This window comes from Theropithecus gelada, chromosome 10 (assembly GCF_003255815.1).
Source record: "Theropithecus gelada isolate Dixy chromosome 10, Tgel_1.0, whole genome shotgun sequence".
In the NCBI taxonomy this organism is placed as follows: Eukaryota; Metazoa; Chordata; class Mammalia; order Primates; family Cercopithecidae; genus Theropithecus; species Theropithecus gelada.
In genome coordinates this window covers 12482117-12502092 of record NC_037678.1, presented here as the reverse complement: position 1 = coordinate 12502092, position 19976 = coordinate 12482117, and the positions used below count along the sequence as shown (strand labels likewise).

Below are 19976 nucleotides of genomic sequence, written 5' to 3'. Positions count from 1 at the left end.
ACACCAACTGTGTGTGGCCCCGCACAAAATCACTCCCCGCTCTTTGGCACTTAAGTTGGCGAAACTGGGATGGGCTGGGACCTCAAAGGGCCGTTCTAGTAGGGGAGTCACAGGCCCAGGTGGTGAAGGGGTGAAAGGGCATGTCTCGCGGTTTATAGTCCACTGAGCCTCGCCGGAGGTAACCCCAGCTCAGGGATGCTTTCGTTGCCATGGCAACCGCCGGGTAGGCGCGGGCCCCTGCTGAAGAAGTTGGGACCAATCCTGCCCTTCCCAAGATGGCGGCGGCAGCAGGGCAAAGGGCGGGGTTAGATGCTGTCAGCCTGTCCAGACCTTTCCTCTGTTTTCGCTTGTTCCTACTAACGGCGAGCTTCCGCCAATACTTGTTCTTGTTCTTGGTTCCGAGCGTCCCGAGAGCCGGGAAGGGAAGGATTGTCTGCAGGGATTGGAGCAAATATCCAGTGTGGGAAAAGGCGGGACTTCCGCGTCCTGCCGGAAGTGACGTGACAGTAGCGGCCACCGCCAGGTGGAACGGCAGGTGGGTTCAGGTACCAGCCTGGCCCGGACCCGGTTGTGGGACCAACGCTTCCGGTGAGCGACAGAGGCAGCTCCTCAGGGCCTGGAGACCCGTGGGGCGGGCTCTGGGATCTGAGCCTATCGCCCTGGCCTGGAGTCCCCCTTTGTACCTAGTAAGAATCACCTACCCAGCCCCCCACCCGGAGACTGTCCCATCCCACTCCAGAGGGGAAGAGGAGGGTCCTGCTGTCCCCTATGAGGGTGATGGAGGGAGGGGTGGCGTTGGCATTTATGCACTTCGGTTCCCTAAATCCTATGCTCCTTTCTCTCCCGGATCCAGTTCCCCATTCCCCTACCGAGCTGGGCAGTTAGCCAGCCCACTCCAACTCTCGGAACCATGTTTGCAGACTTGGATTATGACATCGAAGAGGATAAACTGTGAGTATTTTATTCCCCCAAGTTCCAGCAGTGTAGGAGCCCCAAGTTTCTCATTTCCCAGGACTTCCCAGTCCCACAAAGCCTTGCTTCTCAGCGGTGGATCAGGTGTTGTACTGAAGCAGCAATGGACCCTGCTTTCCCAGGAGCTCACTATTTGTAGGGGGCTGTGGACAGTTAAAAGGATAATCACAGCTCAGTGCCATAAGGGCACTATTAGCATGACTTGGTGACAAGAAGAGCAAAGCAGATGGAGCAGTGCTTCTGCTGGGGTGGTCAAGGAAAGCTTCATGGAGGAGGTAGCAATTGAACCAGGTTTTGAAGGTTTAATAGGAATATTGTAGACACACCTTCTTTCCCAACATAGATCGTTAGTAGGACAGATTTTCAAACATTAGATTTGTCTTCCCATTAGAATATATCCTCTTTCAGATCAAGGAGTGGGTGCAATGCCTTGCTCTGTGCTCAGCACTTAGTAAGGGGCCTGACATCAGTAGGTTGTTAGCAAATTTTTTTGAATGAATAAGTGAATCAGCGTGAGTACTTACCATAAAACACCAGTCAATGCTAATTTATAGTGGAAACTGAGAGGTAATTGAGCAGTTGAGAGGTGGGAGGTGGACGGTTTAATAGAGGAAGACTCCTTGGAGTAGGTGGCCGTCATATTCCATAGATGCCTGATAAGGTGACAAGGACAGAACCTGGCTCAAATCTCAGAGATCGAATAAATGAAAGGGAAGGGAGACCTGTTTTTATGGAGTGCCTGCTGTGGACTGGGTTGCTGTTAGCGCCCTCCATGCATGGTTAGAAGAACTCTGATAAGGGTGCTCATCCCCATTTTATGGATGAGGAAATTGAGATGCTTGGGTAAGAGGGTGACTTACCCAAGTCCCATAGCTGGCTGGGCATGGTGGCTAACGCCTGTAATCCCAGCACTTTGGGAGGCTGAGGCAGGCGGATCACCTGAGGTCAGGAGTTAAAGACCAGCCTGGCCAACATGGTGAAACCCCGTCTCTACTAAAAATACAAAAAATATTAGCCAGGCATGGTGGCAGGCGCCTGTAGTCCCAGCTACTCCGGAGGCTGAGGCAGGAGAATCACTTGAACCCTGGGAGGCGGAGGTTGCAGTGAGCCAAGATTGTGCCATTGCACTCCAGCCTGGGCAACAAGAACAAGACTCTGCCTCAAAAGAAACCAAGTTCTGTAGCTGATAAATGGCAGAGCTAGGGTTTGATCCCACATCTGCTTAATTCCAAGAGCTGTGCATGTTCCAGCACAAAATGTTTTGTCCAAGGGAGGGAGAGAAAAAGCTGGGCAGCCAGTGGAGCCCCTCGGGAGTTTTGGAGGGCCCACCCCCTCCAGTCATTCTTCTGCCAGGAAAGTCAGCCTCGCTTGCTTTTCTTTCTAGCGGAATCCCAACTGTGCCTGGGAAGGTGACCCTGCAGAAGGATGCTCAGAACCTGATCGGGATCAGCATTGGAGGAGGGGCCCAGTACTGTCCCTGTCTCTATATCGTCCAGGTATTGGGCGCTTTGGAGGGGGGCACAAGGTACATCCCTACTTGGGCATGACAAAGGCAGGTTCATTTCTCCACACTGCATAGCTGACTCCTTCTCATTCTTGAGGTCTGATCCTCTCAGAGGGGCTTTCTGATCACCTGCACTGCATTGGTCTGCCCTGTCTTCTCCCCTATGTCGCTCTGTTTTTTTCCTTCTCGGCACTTAGTACTTGTTATTTGCCCTCTGTCTAGTAGAGTAGACTCTTTGCACTGAGGGCAGTGTCCTGGTTTGCTTTTTCACTACAGTAAGCACCAGGTACAGTGCCTGGCACATAGTGGACATGCAATAGAAATTGACTATTGAATCAACAAAACCATCAGCCTTGGGTACTAGCCAAAATGAAGTGTCATAGGAATATGATGAAATAATGGCCCGAGTTCAAATGCAAGCTTCTTCCCTACTTACTAGCAAGTTACTTAACCTCTTTGGGCCTCAGTTTCATCACCTAGAAAGGGGGGATTTAAAACATGTAGACATAATCGTCTCTGGGTTCCTGTGAAAAGTCAGTAAAACAACATAACACTTAAGAAACGTGCATTGGCCGGGCCCAGTGGCTCACGCCTGTAATCCCAGCACTTTGGGAGGCCGAGGTGGGTGGATCACGAGGTCAGGAGTTCGAGACCAGCCTGGCCAACATGGTGAAACCCCGTCTCTACTAAAATACAAAAAATTAGCTGGGCGTGGTGGTGCACGCCTATAGTTCCAGCTACTCGGGAGGCTGAGGTAGAAGAATCGCTTGAACCTGGAATGTAGAGGTTGCAGTGAGCCGAGATCACGCCACTGCATTCCATGCATTCCAGCCTGGATGACAGAGTGAGACGCTGTTTCAAAAAAAAAAAAAAAAAAAGAAACATGCATTAAGCAGTAGCTGCTGTTATTTTCCAGGCAGCTGTACATTTTCCCAGATGCTCTACCAGTGGTGAGGAACACTCTTGTGTCTCTTGTAGAGGAAGCTGCACTGGTGATATTCTGTCCACTGTAACTCAGGAGTGGTGACAGACCTGCTGTGGGGGCTCCTTCACTGTGTGGCTCATCCAAGTCAGTGACCTTGCTGTAGCCTTGGGAAGACCCGTTCTAACCCTCTCAACTGGGTAGCCACTGGTGGCAGATAGGAAACTGGCCTCTGTGAGGATCTTGCTAAGGAGTCGTTTGTAGGCCTCGAAGACAGATTCCCAGGATTGACCTGGTCTTGCTTCTGCTCACAGTGCTGCCTCCTTCATGAGCCATTTGGCCTCCTGTGACCCAGGAGGCATTAGCAAGGCCTCCCCGCTGTAATCCCAGCGCTTTGGGAGGCTGAGGCGGGCAGATCACCTGAGGTGAGAAGTTCAAGACCAGCTTGGCCAACATGGTGAAACCCTGTCTCTACTAAAATACAAAAATTAGCCAGGCATGATGGCGGGTGCCTGTAATCCCAGCTACTCGGGAGGCTGAGACAGGAAAGTTGCTTGAACTCAGGAGATGGTGGTTGCAGTGAACCGGGATCATGCCACTCTACTCCAGCCTGGGCGGCTGAGTGAGACTCTGTCTCGATAATAATAATAATAATATAATCAATTTTTTAAAATTCAATTTTGTTTTTATCAAAATGCCATGTGACTTGCCTCTACAAAGTCAAGAGCATTAAAAGTCCTGTGTCAAATAATAGCAAGCCACTGCCCTTCCCCTGTGCACCTCACCCGGCTTGCTCTGTTTCTTCATGCATGGGCTTCCATTTTTCTCAATAGTCTCACTGTGTCGCCCAGGCTTGAGTGTAGTGGTGCAGTCATGGGTCACTGCAGCCTTGACCTCCCCAGACTCAGATGGTTCTCTCATCTCAGGCTCCAAGTAGCTGGGATTACAGGCACGTGCCACTAAACCTGGCTAATTTTTGTGTATGTTTTATAGAGACGGGTTTTGCCATGTTGCCCAGGCTTGTCTCAAACTGTTGGGTTCAACTGATCCACCAGCCTTGGCCTCCCAAAGTGCTGGGATTATAGGCATGAGCCACCACTCTCAGCCTATCCTGTTATTTCTTTGTCTGTCACCTGTAAATATCTATTGACTTTGCCTCGTCCGGTAGATGAGAATTTAGTTCTTCCCTTGACCAGTCTGTTTCCTCTCATCTCACCTTTCCAACATAGTTATTTTTCCATTTTTGGCTAAATTACTATTAGTACAACAGATATTTTGTTCGGGAAATCTTTTCCAAGTGCCTCCTAGGCTCGTTGTAGGCACTAGGGATAAAAAAGTGAAGAAAACAAAGATCCCTCTCTTACAGAGCTCTCATTCTAGTTGAAACAACTCTATGTTTAACTTTCTGAGGAATCTGTGTGTCTTTTCTTTTTTTTTTTTTTTTTTTTTTTTTTTTTTTGAGGCGGAGTCTCGCTCTGTGGCCCAGGCTGGAGTGCAGTGGCCGGATCTCAGCTCACTGCAAGCTCCGCCTCCCGGGTTCACGCCATTCTCCTGCCTCAGCCTCCCGAGTAGCTGGGACTACAGGCGCCCGCCACCTCGCCCGGCTAGATTTTTGTGTTTTTTAGTAGAGACGGGGTTTCACTGTGTTAGCCAGGATGGTCTCGATCTCCTGACCTCGTGATCCGCCCGTCTCGGCCTCCCAAAGTGCTGGGATTACAGGCTTGAGCCACCGCGCCCGGCCTGTGTGTCTTTTCTTAATTCAGCCTTTTCTTCTTCTTTGAGAGGGTGGGGGTAATTTCCTGTTTTGTTTTTTTCATTTTGCACTCTTCTTGTTTTCTCAGTATGTTTTCCACAATTTCCTATCTTCTTTTTTTTTGAAATGAAGTCTTGCTCAGTTGCCAGGTTGGAGTGCAATGGCTCAATCTTAGCTCACTGCAACCTCCAGCCCCTGGGTTCAAGTGATTCCCCTGCCTCAGCCTCCCAAGTAGCTGGGATTACAGGCACATGCCACCACGCCCGGCTAATTGTATTTTTAGTAGAGACAGGGTTTCACCATGTTGGCCAGGCTGGTCTTGAACTCCTGACCTTAAGTGATCCGCCTGCCTCCACCTCCCAAAATGCTGGGATTACAGCGTGAGCCACTGTGGCTGGCCCCATCTTCTTCAGTCTGTTTTCTGCCCTGTAGTTTCTCTCCCTTGTGCCCTCCCCCTGCCCCTCCTCTTTGGATTCCCCCATCTTGGGGGTCCCTTTCCTGGTTTACTCCCTGATCTCCCATGGAGAATATCCTCCTGTAGCTTTCTGAGAAAGGGCACGTGGGATGTCAATTTTTTGAGACCTCGGGTCTGCCTGATTTGGTCATTGTGGTTCCCATTTTCCTTTCAGTTGACATTTTGGCTCATCAGATTCAAGAATGAATGTCAAGGTTGACAGTAATTCCTGTGTGAAGCGTGATGGCCTTGTCACATTATCTTTTGCTGTCACATGGCTATTGCCATTCTTATTTGTGAGTCTTTATTTGTGATGTGTTTTATTTCCGATCTGTGAGGACTTTGAGGACCTTCTTTTTGTCTCTGGTGTTGGGAAGAGTCGTGATGATAGCTGCAAGCACAGTCTTTTTTTTATTGTGCCAGATCCTCAGAGGGTGATGTCATTGGGAACACCGTGTCTTTCTTGTCATGTATCTTGATGATGACATCCTGCTTTCTGTATTCTCTGTTCTGTTTTTTTCTATTTTTTTTATTGTGGTAAAATTTATCATCTTAACTTTTCTTTTTTTTGAAACAGGATCTTGCTCTGTCGCCCAGGCTGGAGTGCAGTGGCACGATCACGGCTCACTGCAGCCTCAACCTCCTGGGCTCAAGCCATCCTCCCACCTCAGCCCCCTGAGTAGCTGGGACTACAGGCACACACCAACATTCCTGGCTTATTTTTGTATTTTTTTTTTTTGGTAGAGGTAGAGTTTTGCCATATTGCCCAGGCGATCTTCCCACCTCAGTTTCCCAAAATGCTGGGATTACAGGTGTGCACCACCATGCCCAGCCCTTGGTCTAGTTTTGAATTAGATTGTTTGGTTTTTATTGTTGAGTTTTAGGAATTCTCTACAAAGCATAATCAGCTAAGAGGAAAAAAAGAAAACAGTTTTAGGAATTCTGTATATATTCTGGATATTAATCCCTTATCAAAAATGTGATTTGCAAATATTTTCTCCCATTCTGTGGGTTGCCTTTTACACTGTTGATAATATTCTTTTCTTTTCCTCTCTTCTCTTTTCTTTCTTTCTTTCTTTTTTTTTTTTTTGAGACAGAGTCTCACTCTGTTGCCCAGGCTGGAGTACAGTGATGGGATCTCAGCTCATTGCAGCCTCTGTTTCCCAGGCTCAAGCTATCCTCCCACCTCAGCCTCCCAAGTAGCTGGGACTACAGGCGTACACCACCATGCCCAGCTAATTTTCGTATTTTTTTGTAGAGACTGGGTTTTGCCACATTGTCCAGGCTGGATGGTGTGTTTTGATGCACCAGTTTGAAAATTTGTTCAATTTATTTAGTTTTTCTTTTATTACTTGGGTCTTAGGTGTCATATCCAAGAAATTACCGTCAAATCGAATGTCATGAAGCTTTTGGGCTAGGCGTTTTTCTGAGTTTTATAGTTTTAACTTTTACATTTAGGTCTTTAATCAATTTTGAGTTTATTATTATTATTATTATTATTATTATTATTATTATTTTGAGACAGAGTCTCATTCTGTTGTTTAGGCTGGAGTGCAGTGACATGATCTTGGCTCACTGCAACCTTTGCCTCCCAGGTTCAAGCGATTCTCCTGCCTCAGCCTCCTGAGTAGCTGAGACTATAGGCACCCACCACCATGCCCAGCTAATTTTTGCATTTTTAATAGAGATGGAGTTTTACCATGTTGGCTAGGTTAGTCTCGAACTCCTGACCTCAGGTGATCTGCCTGCCTTGGCCTTCCAGAGTGTTGGAATTATAAGCGTGAGCCACTGCGCCTGGCCTTGAGTTAATTTTTGTATATGGTGTTAGGTAGTGTCAACCTCATTTTTCACATACTATTGTTGAAATGACTGTCCTTCCCCATTGAATGTTCTTGACACCCTTGTCAAAAATCATTTGACGCCGGGTGTGGTGGCTCATGCCTGTAATCCCAGCACTTTGGGAGGCCGAGGCAGGTGGATCATCTGAGGTCGGGAGTTCGAGACCAGCCTGACCAACATGGAGAAACCTTGTCTCTACTAAAAATACAAAATTAGCCGGGCGTGGTGGTGCATGCCTATAATCCCAGCTACTTGGGAGGCTGAGGCAGGAGAATTGCTTGAACCTGGGAGGCAGAGGTTGTGGTGAGCAAGATCACACTATTGCACTCCAGCCTGGGCAATGAGAGCAAAACTCCGACTCAAAAAAAAAAAAAAAATCATTTGACTGTATATCTGAGGCAGGAGGATTGCTGGAGCCCAGGAACTCAATGCCACAGTGAGCTGTGATCACGCCACTGCACTCCAGCCCGGGTGGTGAGATGCATTCTCAAAAAACGAGAGCAGAGGGTAGAGTGGAAGACAGAGCCAGGCAGTGGTCAGTTGTCTTCCCAGGTTCCATCTTAGCCCTCCCTTTCTTCCCCTACCACTCTCCTTATGCACCCACAGGTATTTGACAACACCCCAGCAGCCTTGGACGGCACAGTGGCAGCTGGCGATGAGATCACCGGTGTCAATGGCAGGTCAATCAAAGGGAAAACCAAGGTGGAGGTGGCGAAGATGATTCAGGAGGTGAAGGTAAGGGCTGCTGCAGAGCAGGTGTCCAGAGGCAGCCACACATGCTTCTGAGACCTCCAGGCTGCCAGAGGCCCCATCAGGCCTGCAAGGGGGTATCAGCCCTCACCGCCCCCTTCCTTGGCACGTGCAGGGTTAGGGTCACACTCCAGCTTCCCTTGTCCATCCCTCATTCATTCAATAAATAGTAGTCATGCTCCAGGACTTGTGCTGAACCTTGGCAAGGGAGTGGGCGGCAAGACCACAAGGTCCCTGTGAGCCCCCGGGGAGCTGACGGACTCGGAACCATCCCTCAGGCAAGCCCATGTGTCCAGTCAGCGCTGGAGCTGAAGCTAAAAGTCCAAGGTGATCCTACCCGGGTCAGTAGACACCCAGTAATGTCAGCCGGGTCATGCTGGGCCTGCGAGGGCTAAGAGAGAAGGAAGAGCACCCTTTCCCCATCCTGTAGGAACTTTTGGTCCCACGCAGCCTCCTGGGCTCATCGACACCCAGAGACCCCCCGTCCCAGGCCAGCTGCTCTTCTGTTCTATGGACCAGAGTCACACACTGTCTGCCCCTGCTTCTCCCCGCCCCTGCTGCTACAGGCCCAGGCCTCTCTGCAGGGACACTCCCTCCTGGAATGGCAGGCAGCATCCTGGCCTCTCCCGAAGCGAGCATGCAGCCCCTTTGCCATTTCCTAGCGATGTGGCTGCTAGCGAGTCTCAGGAAACCAATATTGTGAAAGAACTGATGTGCAGGCAGTGCGCCGACGCGGGGTGATTTAGAAGTCTTGGGGGCAGGGGTCCCCACTGTGAGTTGAGCTTGGCCAAGCGTTGCAGCCACCTCCCTCAGCCCCACTTCTGTCCTCCGGGTTCTAGCACCCTTGATAGTCCCCCTTCCTGCCTTAAGCCAGGCCAGCCGCTGCTCCATCCTCTCTCCCCTTTATCCTCCTGTCCTGCTCCTGAGTGGTCCCTGCTTCTCTCCTTCCTTGCTGTAGGGAGGAATATTCCCATCCTGTACATTCTCCTATTCCAGCCCCTTTAGCCATAGGACAAATCGGGGCCTGGGGCTGGGGCTCAGAGCTCTGCTGTAAAAAAGGAAGCAGCAAGGTTCATTGAGACCCCAGCTGCCACTCTACATGGCCTGGGTATCACTGCCCCAGGCGTCCACTCCACATGGCCTGGGTATCACTGCCCCAGCTGCCACTCTACATGGCCTGGGTATCACTGCCCCAGCTGCCACTCTACATGGCCTGGGTATCACTGCCCCTGGCGTCCACTCTACATGGTCTGGGTATCACTGCCCCAGGCATCCACTCTACATGGTCTGAGTATCACTGCCCCAGCTGCCACTATACATGGCCTGGGTATCACTGCCCCAGGCATCCACTCTACATGGTCTGGGTATCACTGCCCCAGGCGTAACCTGTTAGGCAGAGGAACTGATCACGGGAACAGGTGCAGGGGGTCTTGTTCTGGCCGAGCTGGGTTGTGTGTGCCCTGTTCGGCAGCCCCTCCCCCCCTCCCCATCTCTGCTCGTCAGGTCCCTCCCTGTCCTCTCAGGCTTGGTCACACCAGCTCCTCAGGTTGCCCGTGAGGACAAGAGCTCTTTGTGTTTGCACACAGCCATGACAGGGATGCGGCATTGGCCCAGCTCCCCTGTTTGGGTGCTGGGCAGGGATTACTCTTCCGTCTTACAGGTGTCCAGAGGCGGGGAGTGACCTGCCTGTGGTCCGACTCCCACTGCAGCCCGCTTGCCGTGAGCCTACAGCTGCTCCCTGTGGCTGGCCCCTGAGCACGCCTGTGTTTTATTCTGGGGGAGCGGTTCACACCCCACCTCTGACTCTGATCGCATCTCTCATTTTGGTTTCCCTTTGGGACTTGATTTTTAAATCCTGTTTTATATTTGGATGAATGTGGTCCCAAGTTCAAGGGTTTTTGGTTTGCAAGGATGAGGTGAACACAGTAGCCTCCCGCGCTCAGGGAAGTCCTCTTGGGAGAAGCCTGTGTCTCCTGAGCAGTCGTTAGAAAGTGGTTTGTGTCATTCCCTGATTTGCATCAGCCTTGGGGGCTGGGGCTGCCCCTGCCCCTTCCCCTTGGTGCCCTAGCACCAGGCACAGAGCAAGTGCTCAGATGTAGCTGTTCAATGAGTAGAGGGATTCCTGGGGATGGGGTGGTTTGCGGGGGAGGAGGGAATAATCAGTGTAGGGAAAGGACACGGCAAAGGCTTGGAGTGTGGTTTGCCTGGGGAGGGAAGAAGGAGAGCCTGACCTGACCGAAGCACAAGACATGAGAGACCGGGCTGTGGGCCCTGTGCAGGCCCTGTCCCCACTGATTCCCCAGGGCTTGGATGTAGAGTAGAAACGGAGGGGCCTGGGAGCAGACAGGGTTACAAGCTGGGGCCATGTCACGGCTCTCAGCCTAGCCCCTTACTGGGGCTTAGGATTCTTTTTTTTTTTTTTGAGACAGAATCTCATTCTGTCATCCAGACTGGAGTGCAATGGTGTGATCTCAGCTCACTGCAACCTCCGCCTCCCTGGTTCAAGTGATTCTTGTGCCTCAGTCTCCTGGGTAGCTGGGACTACAGGCACGCGCCACCATACCCAGCTAATTTTTGTATTTTTAGTGGAGATGGGGTTTTGTCATGTTGCTCAGGCTGGTCTTAAATTCCTGACCTCAAGTGATCTGCCCGCCTCAGCCTCCCAAAGTGTTAGGATTACAGGTGTGAGCCACCGTGCCCGGCCTTGGGCTCAGGATTCTCAGTCCAGAACAGTCTTGGCGGGGAAGGGCTCAGGGTCTGGAGCCTCCCTCACTAGTCTGTGTGTGCTGCTCTTCCAGGGGGAGGTGACCATCCACTACAACAAGCTGCAGGCGGACCCCAAGCAGGGCATGTCCCTGGACATTGGTAAGCTGGTCAGAGCAGTTATGGGTGTCCAGCAGCCTCCCTGGATGGGCCCTGGCTCAACGGAGAAGTGCCCCAGCCAGCCTTTCCCTCCCCTTTATGACAGGAGAATCCAGAGTTACATGGCTGTGGGCTCTGACTTCTGACCAAGCAAATCTGAAAGGCCTGGGAGGACCCCCGGTGCTCTCCCTGCATCTGTTCCTGTACTCTGTCCCTGGTTTCTTACTCCCCCGTGTTTCACCCCTACCTCCCCACTTCGGCCACCTCCTCTGGGAACTTGCTACCCTAGGGTTGTCCTTTGCAGGCCATCGCCTTGGCTTCCACGGCCCAGGGCCTCCCTCTTCATAAAGGCAGAGCAGCCCAACCCTGGCCTGGCACCTCATGCCCTCTAGCACGACCGCACTCCTCCCTGGCCTCTCCTGCCCTCAGCTCCCAGGGACTCTGGATCTGAACTGGAGCTCAGGCACTGGGCAGAGGGTCTGCGCCCTGGGATAAGGTCCCTCCTGTTAGAGGGGCTGAGCCTTGGTTCTGTAGAAACTTTTAAGACTCAAGAGCTGGACAGCAGCTTCGAGTCCTCTGGACCGGCCGCTTCACATTACAGATCAAAGCCTGAGACCCAGAGAGGGTGCTGCAGCCCCTAGTGAGCGCACCCCCAGGTCTCTCAGCTCTGGAGCCCGGCAGCCCTCTTCATACACCCTAGGGCCAGAGGCCAAGGGGCTAAGGGCAGCCTGGATCTGTCCAGGAGCTTCCTCCAAAACCCTTTCGTTCCAACACAGGACTAAGTCCCCTTCCTAGGACTAAGCTGGTGAGATGCAGTAATTGAGTCTGGGCTCCGAGCTTCATGGTCATTGATGGCGCCCATTACTTTCACATAACCAGCCCAGGGGCCCCTCTTCTCCCCTTCCCCTTTATGCGACACCCTAGGTCCTGATGTGACACAGAGGAGGGAAGAGGCCTTCTTGGCTTCCATTGGCCGGTGCGGAGCCCGGGCGGCACTGGGCTCTCAGGACCACCAGCTGATGTGCAGCAGGCCCTGGGCGAAGCCCTCCATGTTCAACTGCCCAGACTGCCAGCACCTCTGTGAAGCAGAGGGAATAGGACAGGGACCTAGGACCTCCCCGCTGGACATTCCCCACTTCACAGCCACCCCCAGCAGTCCTTCTGCCCCCTGTGGGATGCTCCCTGTGAATGGAGGTACGGCTGGGGGCAGGGATGGCCTCTGGGCAGCCACAGACTCACCAGGTCCTTCGTCCCCCGCTCAGTGTTGAAGAAAGTCAAGCACCGGCTGGTGGAGAACATGAGTTCGGGGACTGCAGATGCTCTGGGCCTGAGCCGGGCCATCCTGTGCAATGGTGAGTCCCTTCCCACCCAGCTTGGGCCCCGGGGACTCAAGCCCAGGCTAGGAAGACAGAAGGGGCACCATGGCTGCCCACCAAGCTGCTATGGGTACCGTGGGCCTCACCCTGGCCTCTGCCCGTGGAGCTGAGAAGTCACCATCTCTGCATCCCCAGAGGCCTCTCCAGCTCCTGGAGTGTCCACAGCTGTCAGCTGGGCTGTCCTCGCCCATGTCCCTCAGGTCACGGATGGGGAAACAGACTCAGTATGGGGAGGTGCCTCTGCCCCTGCCCTCAGCCCCCTTACCCCTCACCCCAGCACTCTCACTGCCCACCTCACGCCTCCTTTGTCCAGGAGGTGGCGCTGCTGCCCTTGCCTTAGCAGGTCCTCCCTTGGAGGTGGCTGCCCAGGCGAGCGGGGAGGCGTGTACATGCACATTTACACACGCGTGCACACATGCGCACACACTTCCCCTCCCCGGGGTGGCCAACGAAACACTCGGTCCCACTCCTACCGTCGCCAGTCCGAGTTTAAAAATAGCAGCAGCTCTGCAGTGTGTGTGTGGGGTAGATATAAATACCTCCAGAAATTGTAGGCTCAGCTGGGCACACTGGGCTTTATTGGCTAGGGAAGTGGGGGTGGGGTCTGAGCTTGTTCCAAATGGTGTACAAAAGTGGCGGCTGCTATTTTCAGCCTCCTGGTGCCTATAAATCCCTGTTACTGTAGTTACCAGCCGTTGAGATGAAATTAGAACTGGTTGTTGTGTTTTTCCCCCCAAACCTTGCAATTTCCCTGGCCTTAAATAGGGTTTCTAAAATTGAAGCTCTCATGATGTCCCATGACCCAGCTAAAAACAACAGCACGACGCTTACATGGCTCCTTTCCTGCCGGCTGGCCGGGTGCTAAGGCTCTGGGGAGCCCAGGCCTGGAGGCCACTGGGTGGCCAAAGCCTCACCAAGACCTCTGAAGTGCTCCCTTCCTCCCCTGACAGCCTGTCGCACAGCTTCCTCCCTGCCCAGAGAGGCCTGAACACAGCCTCCGCTCCTCCCTGCTTCTGCTCAAAAACCCTGACCCAGGTCAACACAGGAGACTGGGGAGCAGAGAGCGCCCAACTGCCCCACCTCTCCCCTGCAGCCCTCACCATCACACCGCTGCCCATCACCCAGCCACTGGGCTGGCTTCTCTGCTGGGCTTTGAGCCTTGAGAGCAAGACTTGGCTCAAAGTGAGCCTGACATGGTGGCTGGCACACAGTTGGTGCTCAAGAAACACCAGTTAAACCAATGAATATGATCACCAAGGCCTCTTCCCAGTGTGAGCTCTCTCAACCTTCCTGAATTTCCCCTTCCCTCCCCAAGTTGCATTTTCCCTTCTGAGCCATCTGTGTGCTTGGGAGGCAGGGACCACGTCCTGCCTGCGCTGGCGGCCTGGCTGCTCCATCTCCATTCCTATGGCTCCTGCCAGCCTTCCTCCCCGGCTGCCAGCAGGCTTTGTGATAGAAGTGCAGGGGCTTCGCCTGCTAGGCAGGGACCCTCCGCTGGGCCTGAGCAGGGCCTAGTCATTTACAAAACACCTTTGAACCCAGCTGACCTGAGGTGCCAAATCCCCCTCCCTGGGACCCCTGATCTTTCCCATCCTGGTTCTCCTCTGGGGCTGCCTCTCCCCTCCCCAGCCTGGCCCTGGGCCTCCTGTGGCTTGCTGAGCCCACTGACCTCCCCTCTTCTTTTAATCCCCACAGATGGGCTTGTCAAGAGGCTAGAGGAGCTGGAGCGGACCGCTGAGCTGTACAAAGGTGGATCGGGGGTGGCCTCGTCCCGGCACTGGCTCTACCCCAGGGAGCATGCTGCCAGCAGACTGGCAGTGGGGGTGCTGGCACTAGGAATACCAACCTACAAAATCCTGGGACCATGGGCATTAAGAGTTCTTAAAAATATATATATACTTCTTTTGAATTTAAAAATAACTCAGGGACCAGGCGCGGTGGCTCACGCCTGTAATCCCAGCACTTTGGGAGGCTGAGGCGGGCGGATCACTTAAGATCAGGAGTTTGAGGCCAGCCTGGCCAATATGGTGAAACCCCATCTCTACTGAAAATACAAAAATTAGCCAGGCATGATGGCTCGTGCCTGTAATCAGTATTCGAGAGGCTGAGGCACGAGAATTGCTTGAACCAGGGAGGCAGTGGTTGCAGTGAGCCAAGATCACACCATTGCACTCTAGTCTGGGCAATAGAGCAAGACTCCATCTCAAAAAAAAAAAATCTGACACTCATAAAAATTCAGAGAATAGCACCTGTAAACATAGTGAGAGTCCCCCGCAATCCCATGCTGTTCCAGGGCTAAAGCCCACAGCAGGCTGTGTGCCCTGCATCTTACAAAATCCTGGTGCCCCTGTCTGATGGGGCTCCTCACGGGGTGGGTTGGACTGAGCTTTTACCCCTGGGCCGTGGTTGGGTGGTTGGGAAAGGCTGTGTACCAGGGCCTAGCAGAGGCCTTAGGTGGGGTGGGCAGTTGGAGGCCTTGCCCTGGGCCAGTGTGGTCCCCGCCATGCGTCACCATTCCCATCACTCGGTCTCTCCCACAGGGATGACGGAACACACCAAGAACCTCCTACGGGCCTTTTATGAGCTGTCGCAGACTCACCGGGGTAATGGCATCCCCCAAACCTGTGGCGTGACCCTGGGCAATCCCTGGGGCCTCTCACTCCCGTGCTGAGGTGGGTCAGACCCACAGCACCTGACCTCAGGCCAGCCCTGGGCTGGGCCTGGTCCCAGGTGCTGGGATTTGCGATAGGTCTGCGGGGAGCATCTAGATTAGCTGGCCTCTTAAGGGCTGCAGCGATGGACAGGCCTCACCCTGTCTTCTTCACACTGCCACTGGCAGTGCACAAGGCCCTTGCTTATTTATATTTCTGATAAACCTGTAACTCTGGGCAGGCCGACTGCAGCTGACCCCAGCTATCTGCAGAAAATGAAGCCCAGACTGAGGAAAGGGCCACACTGCTCCCCAGTGGTGGAGCTGGTGTTCCAATCCAGGTGTCCAGACTCGGACCAGTGTTCTGCCTCAGGCGGCACCACCTCCTCAAATCTTGACCCAGCCTTCTCTCGCTGGTCCCTCTGGGGAATGAGGACCCACTCCCTTGCTGTGTACACTCGGGACTTTCGGGGGAATAGACCAGCTCTTGGAGGTGTCAGTTCAGTTTCCTCCGGGTGTAGACTCAGCTCCTTCAGGGGGTTTAGACCAGCTCTCTTGGAGGTGTAGACCCTGTGCAGACATTGGCCTCCAGCCTGCCAGGCCTCCTGCCCTGCTTCTCCCCAACAAACCCCTGGCTTCTCCATTAGGGGGCCAAGCAGGGGCAGCCTTCAAGGCAAACTTGTCCTGCAGCCTTTGGGGACGTGTTCTCCGTGATCGGGGTGCGGGAGCCCCAGCCAGCTGCGAGCGAGGCTTTCGTGAAGTTCGCCGATGCCCACCGCAGCATGGAGAAGTTTGGCATTCGGCTTCTGAAAACCATCAAGCCAGTAGGTCCTGTTGAGCACGCGTGTGTCTGGCATGTGGGGGTGGGGAGGGGAGAGTGTGGCTTGCAGAGAAGGTCCTATGCTGGAGTCCTGTGCCTGGGTAGAGCCTCTGGCTCGGTCGCCCACACAGTGGACCGTGGGTGAGCCACTGCGCCTCCTTGGGCCTTGCCATTGACCTCTGGGTGGGCTTCTGACCCTGGCTCACTACTGAGTCACAGCTTGCCCTGGGCCTGGCACTAGTCTTCTCATCCTTGAGAGAGACAAGGGATCAGGGAGCACTGTCTGGCTCTGACGGTTGAGTCCACCAGCAGGGGTGATGCATCAGTGCCATTCTTGTCACCCTGGCACTCCCTGCCGTGACAGCCTCAGCATCCACCCACCTTCTTCCAGATGCTGACGGACCTGAACACGTACCTCAACAAAGCCATCCCAGACACTCGCCTCACTATCAAGAAGTACCTGGACGTGAAGTTTGAGTACCTGGTGAGTAGTCCAGGTGCCCAGGCTGCTAGGGCGAGCACTCACTCTGGAGATCTGCCCCACTTCAGTCAGCTACACCGCAGCGAGCGAGGCTAGCCAGAGCCGACAGCATGTCTGCTGGAAGCGTGGGCCCAGGGGCCCAGGGAGGTGCATCCAAAGCCCTGATGCGCCTGCACAAAGAAGCATCTGAGAGCCTGGGGTGGGCATGGCTCTTGCTCTGTGCACTTTGACCCCTTGGGATTTGTTGCCTTTAAACAATGGGTTAGACTAGGTGAGTGAGCGTAAAGTGGGTGTCAGTGAATGTTCATGAGTTTTATATTTAATTATTCTATAGTCAAAGGAATTGAGAGAAAATGCTCCATTAAGCAAGCCAAATTTCCTTTGCTGCAGGACTTTTCAGAGCTTTTGATAGGCCCATGTGCAGTGTGAATTTTCAAGGGTCTTCCTAAGCTTCTTTAATGACAGACCCCTTTTTTCCCAGAGCATCTCTTGGGCCTTGAGTTTGGTCAACTCTGAGCCGCCTAAGCCTCAGGCCCTGGTCATCCCCCAGCCTCATGCCTCTCTGGGACTCCCTGAACACCTGTGCCAGCCTCTCCCGATGCGTGTGGGTGATGGGGGGTGGAGCTGGGGGCCTGGGGTGGGGGTAGCCACTTTGACAGCCTCACCTGTCCCACACAGTCGTACTGCCTGAAGGTGAAGGAGATGGATGACGAGGAATACAGCTGCATTGTGAGTGTTGGAGGGGGTAGGGGACGCCTACCTTCCCCTACCTGATCTGCCAGGGATAGCAGGTGGCTCAGGCCAACCCGGGAGAGACCTGGGGGACTTGGCTGGACTCTGGTTCCTGGCGATTTGGGGCCACCCTCCCCAGTCCCGCTGGGCCTCGGGGTGCTGGGCACCTGGCCAGGGAACCACTTCCTCGGTCTGGGGGGCTCTTGGAGGGAAAATCGGATTTTTTTCACTCCTACGAGGCACTTTTAAGTTTTTGATGTTTTTGCCGTCGGGATCCATCTTGTGGCCAATGTTCATTGAATGTGGCAGAGGTGTGGGTTTGGTGTTTTCCTCTCTTCAAAGCTATCACTGAGTGCTTCTAAGGCACACTGATGTCTCAGAAGTGAGGTCTCAGGAATGAGGAACCGCCGTGGGGTGAAAGCGCGGTGGGGTGCGGGGCGAGGCTGTCCCTGAGCAGGCCCTCCTGTCCCACCCCCGCCCCAGGCCCTAGGCGAGCCCCTTTACCGAGTGAGCACCGGCAACTACGAGTACCGCCTGATCCTGCGCTGCCGCCAGGAGGCGCGCGCCCGCTTCTCCCAGATGCGCAAGGACGTGCTGGAGAAGATGGAACTGCTGGACCAGAAGCACGGTGAGCGCCGCCCTCCTCCCCGTCCCCTCTCCATTTCAGAGGTGGGAAAACTGAGGCCCAGAGGGGTAAGGTACTCACCTGAGGTCTCAGGGCCAGGCCACGGCCCAGATGTGAAGCCCCTACAGGAGCCCAGCCACCTGCCCAGAGTCTGGCGTGGGTGGGGCTGGTCTGTGCATGTGGGCTCCGTGGGCGGCCGTCCATGATCCATTTACCCTGCAGCCTCCTGCGTTCCCTGAACTGGGAGCTGGGAGACCCCGGGCTGGGCAGCCCCTGCCTCTGCCCCTTGCCGGGTCATGAGGGATCAGGGAAGTGCCCGAGTGGGAAGCCCAGGGGAGACGAGAGGTGGGCCGGGTGGGCTGGGAGAGTCTCCTCCGAGGCAGGCAGCCAGAGCCCACTGCTGCCTGTCCCCCGACCTCCCACTCCAGTCCAGGACATCGTGTTCCAGCTGCAGCGCCTCGTGTCCACCATGTCTAAGTACTACAACGACTGCTACGCGGTGCTGCGGGATGCCGACGTCTTCCCCATCGAGGTGGACCTGGCGCACACCACACTGGCCTACGGCCTCAACCAGGAGGAGTTCACAGATGGGGAGGAGGAGGAGGAGGAGGAGGACACAGCAGCTGGGGAGCCGTCCAGGGATACACGAGGGGCTGCTGGGCCCTTGGACAAGGGTGGAAGCTGGTGTGACTCCTGAGTGCCCCGCGGGTATGGCGCCGGGGGCAGGGTGCGTGGGAGGACGGAGCCTGGGAGCGGGTCGGGGCTGCCAAGCAAGGGGGCGACGCATAAAGGCCTGCTGGCTTGGGGCGCCTGCCTCCCTGCTCCTCTGTCCTCGCACAGTGAACCTGGGCTCCTGCCCAGGACAGGCACCAGGGTCATGGCCTGGGACCTGGACACTGGCCCCTCCACCCTCCCTCCCCTCCCGGCTCCCCGGCCAGAGGGAGAGCTTGGTCTCTGGACCTGCCTTAGGAAGGAGAGGGAGGGCAGGAAGGAAAAGAAAGGACTTGGAGGTGGCAGGAGTCCGGGCCCTGCTCCTTGTGGGCACTCGCACTGCCCCCGGAGCCTGCCGGGAGGGGGGCCAGCGATGGATAGCTGAGGTTGGGGCCAGTGTCTCCTGGGCACCCTTGCCTCGCCCCAGACCGGCCCGTCCAGTCCCCATCACACCTCGGCGGCCTTTATTTATTCTCTTCCCCCAGCTTGGCCACTTCTTTGAAGGAGGGCTGGGCTCTGGGCCTGTATCGAATAAACAAACCTGGATGGCGCAGTGGTCGCAGTGGCTTCAGCCCCTCCTCGTCTGCCCCTCTCCTCCACCATAGTGCCCTCGCTGTGCGTCATTTATGCCTCACTGAAGCGTTGCAGGGCTGGCACTGTGGTCCCCTTACCGCTGGTGATTTGAGGCTCAGAGAAAGATCCTGCCCAAGGCCACACCATGTGTGGGGACACAGTGGGATTTAACTCAGATCTGTCCTGAAGGCCTGACTTTGCCACCTGCCTCCAAAGCTTTCTGCTTTGTGGAGCCTTTTCTATCTCACCCTCCCCGCCCCCTGCCCCCAGTCTGTGACCTTTCTGTGCTTCCAACAGGAAATAGACCTTTGGGGAAGAGACGGGCAGACATGGAGCCAGGGCGACAGCCCCCAAGTAGGGGAGGGTGGTAAGGGGCAAGTGCTGACTCCAGGTGCACCTGTGCCCCCGGGCGATGGGGAAAGGGCTGTGGGAAGAGAGGTGTGGAGAGAGGCCATGGGGAGTGTCTGCAGAGTGGCAGAAACAGGGTGGCCACTTCTGCTTCTCCTGGCCAGCCTCGGCCTGGTGTGATCAGTCATAGTGGCCCTTGTCACTCTAACGTAACGTGTTCCAGTTTGGATGATGAATATGGCCATCCTGATAATGGGAGGGGGCAAGAGGGTGTGCGAAGCGGGCTGAGTCCAGGATGGAAAAAGGGTTTGAGCTTTGAGCATGCAGTGCTGGGCACAAACCCAAATGGGAGGCTTGGCAAGGGTGGGACATAGAGGAGGGGCCGGCTGTCACCAGGAGCCCACCTGGGTCCCCGCAGAGCCATCAGACAGACCTCACCACGTCCCTGAAGGGGGCAGCCAGAGTGGAGGCCAAGGGCACAGGCTGGAACTGACAGCCTGGGTTAGTTCCTGATCTCCCTGGGCCTCAGTTTCCCTATCTGAAGTGTGGCACCTACCTCATTGGCTTGTTAGGAGATTAAATGAACATCTAGAAAGGGCTTGGA

General features: G+C 54.6%; 1 protein-coding gene across 4 annotated transcripts; it reads left to right on the top strand.

Moving 5' to 3' along the window:
- The first annotated feature begins 253 nt into the window (after positions 1–253).
- PICK1 (protein interacting with PRKCA 1) lies at positions 254–19004 on the top strand. Of its 4 annotated transcripts, none has more exons than XM_025399576.1 (13): positions 254–535; positions 854–951; positions 2357–2468; positions 8051–8179; positions 10993–11059; positions 12319–12408; positions 14128–14181; positions 14973–15035; positions 15773–15906; positions 16294–16386; positions 17062–17112; positions 17599–17743; positions 18169–19004. In XM_025399576.1, the coding sequence occupies exons 2-13, from the start codon at positions 911–913 to the stop codon at positions 18435–18437; spliced, it is 1248 nt and encodes a 415-aa protein (XP_025255361.1). In that variant the 5' UTR covers positions 254–535; positions 854–910; the 3' UTR covers positions 18438–19004. The 4 variants fall into 4 exon arrangements, with proteins under 4 accessions (XP_025255361.1, XP_025255362.1, XP_025255360.1 ...); XM_025399577.1 differs by having other exon boundaries at positions 354–588; XM_025399575.1 differs by having other exon boundaries at positions 360–686.
- The last annotated feature ends 972 nt before the right edge of the window (positions 19005–19976 follow it).

What these genes read in the sequence shown, in the direction of transcription:
- PICK1 (XM_025399576.1), top strand. Translation starts at nt 911, where the DNA reads ATGTTTGCAGACTTGGATTATGACATCGAAGAGGATAAACT. An exon ending in CCTGTCTCTATATCGTCCAG is followed by an intron (nt 2,469 to 8,050) that starts GTATTGGGCGCT and finishes ATGCACCCACAG; the next exon opens with GTATTTGACAACACCCCAGC. An exon ending in ACGTGAAGTTTGAGTACCTG is followed by an intron (nt 16,387 to 17,061) that starts GTGAGTAGTCCA and finishes TGTCCCACACAG; the next exon opens with TCGTACTGCCTGAAGGTGAA.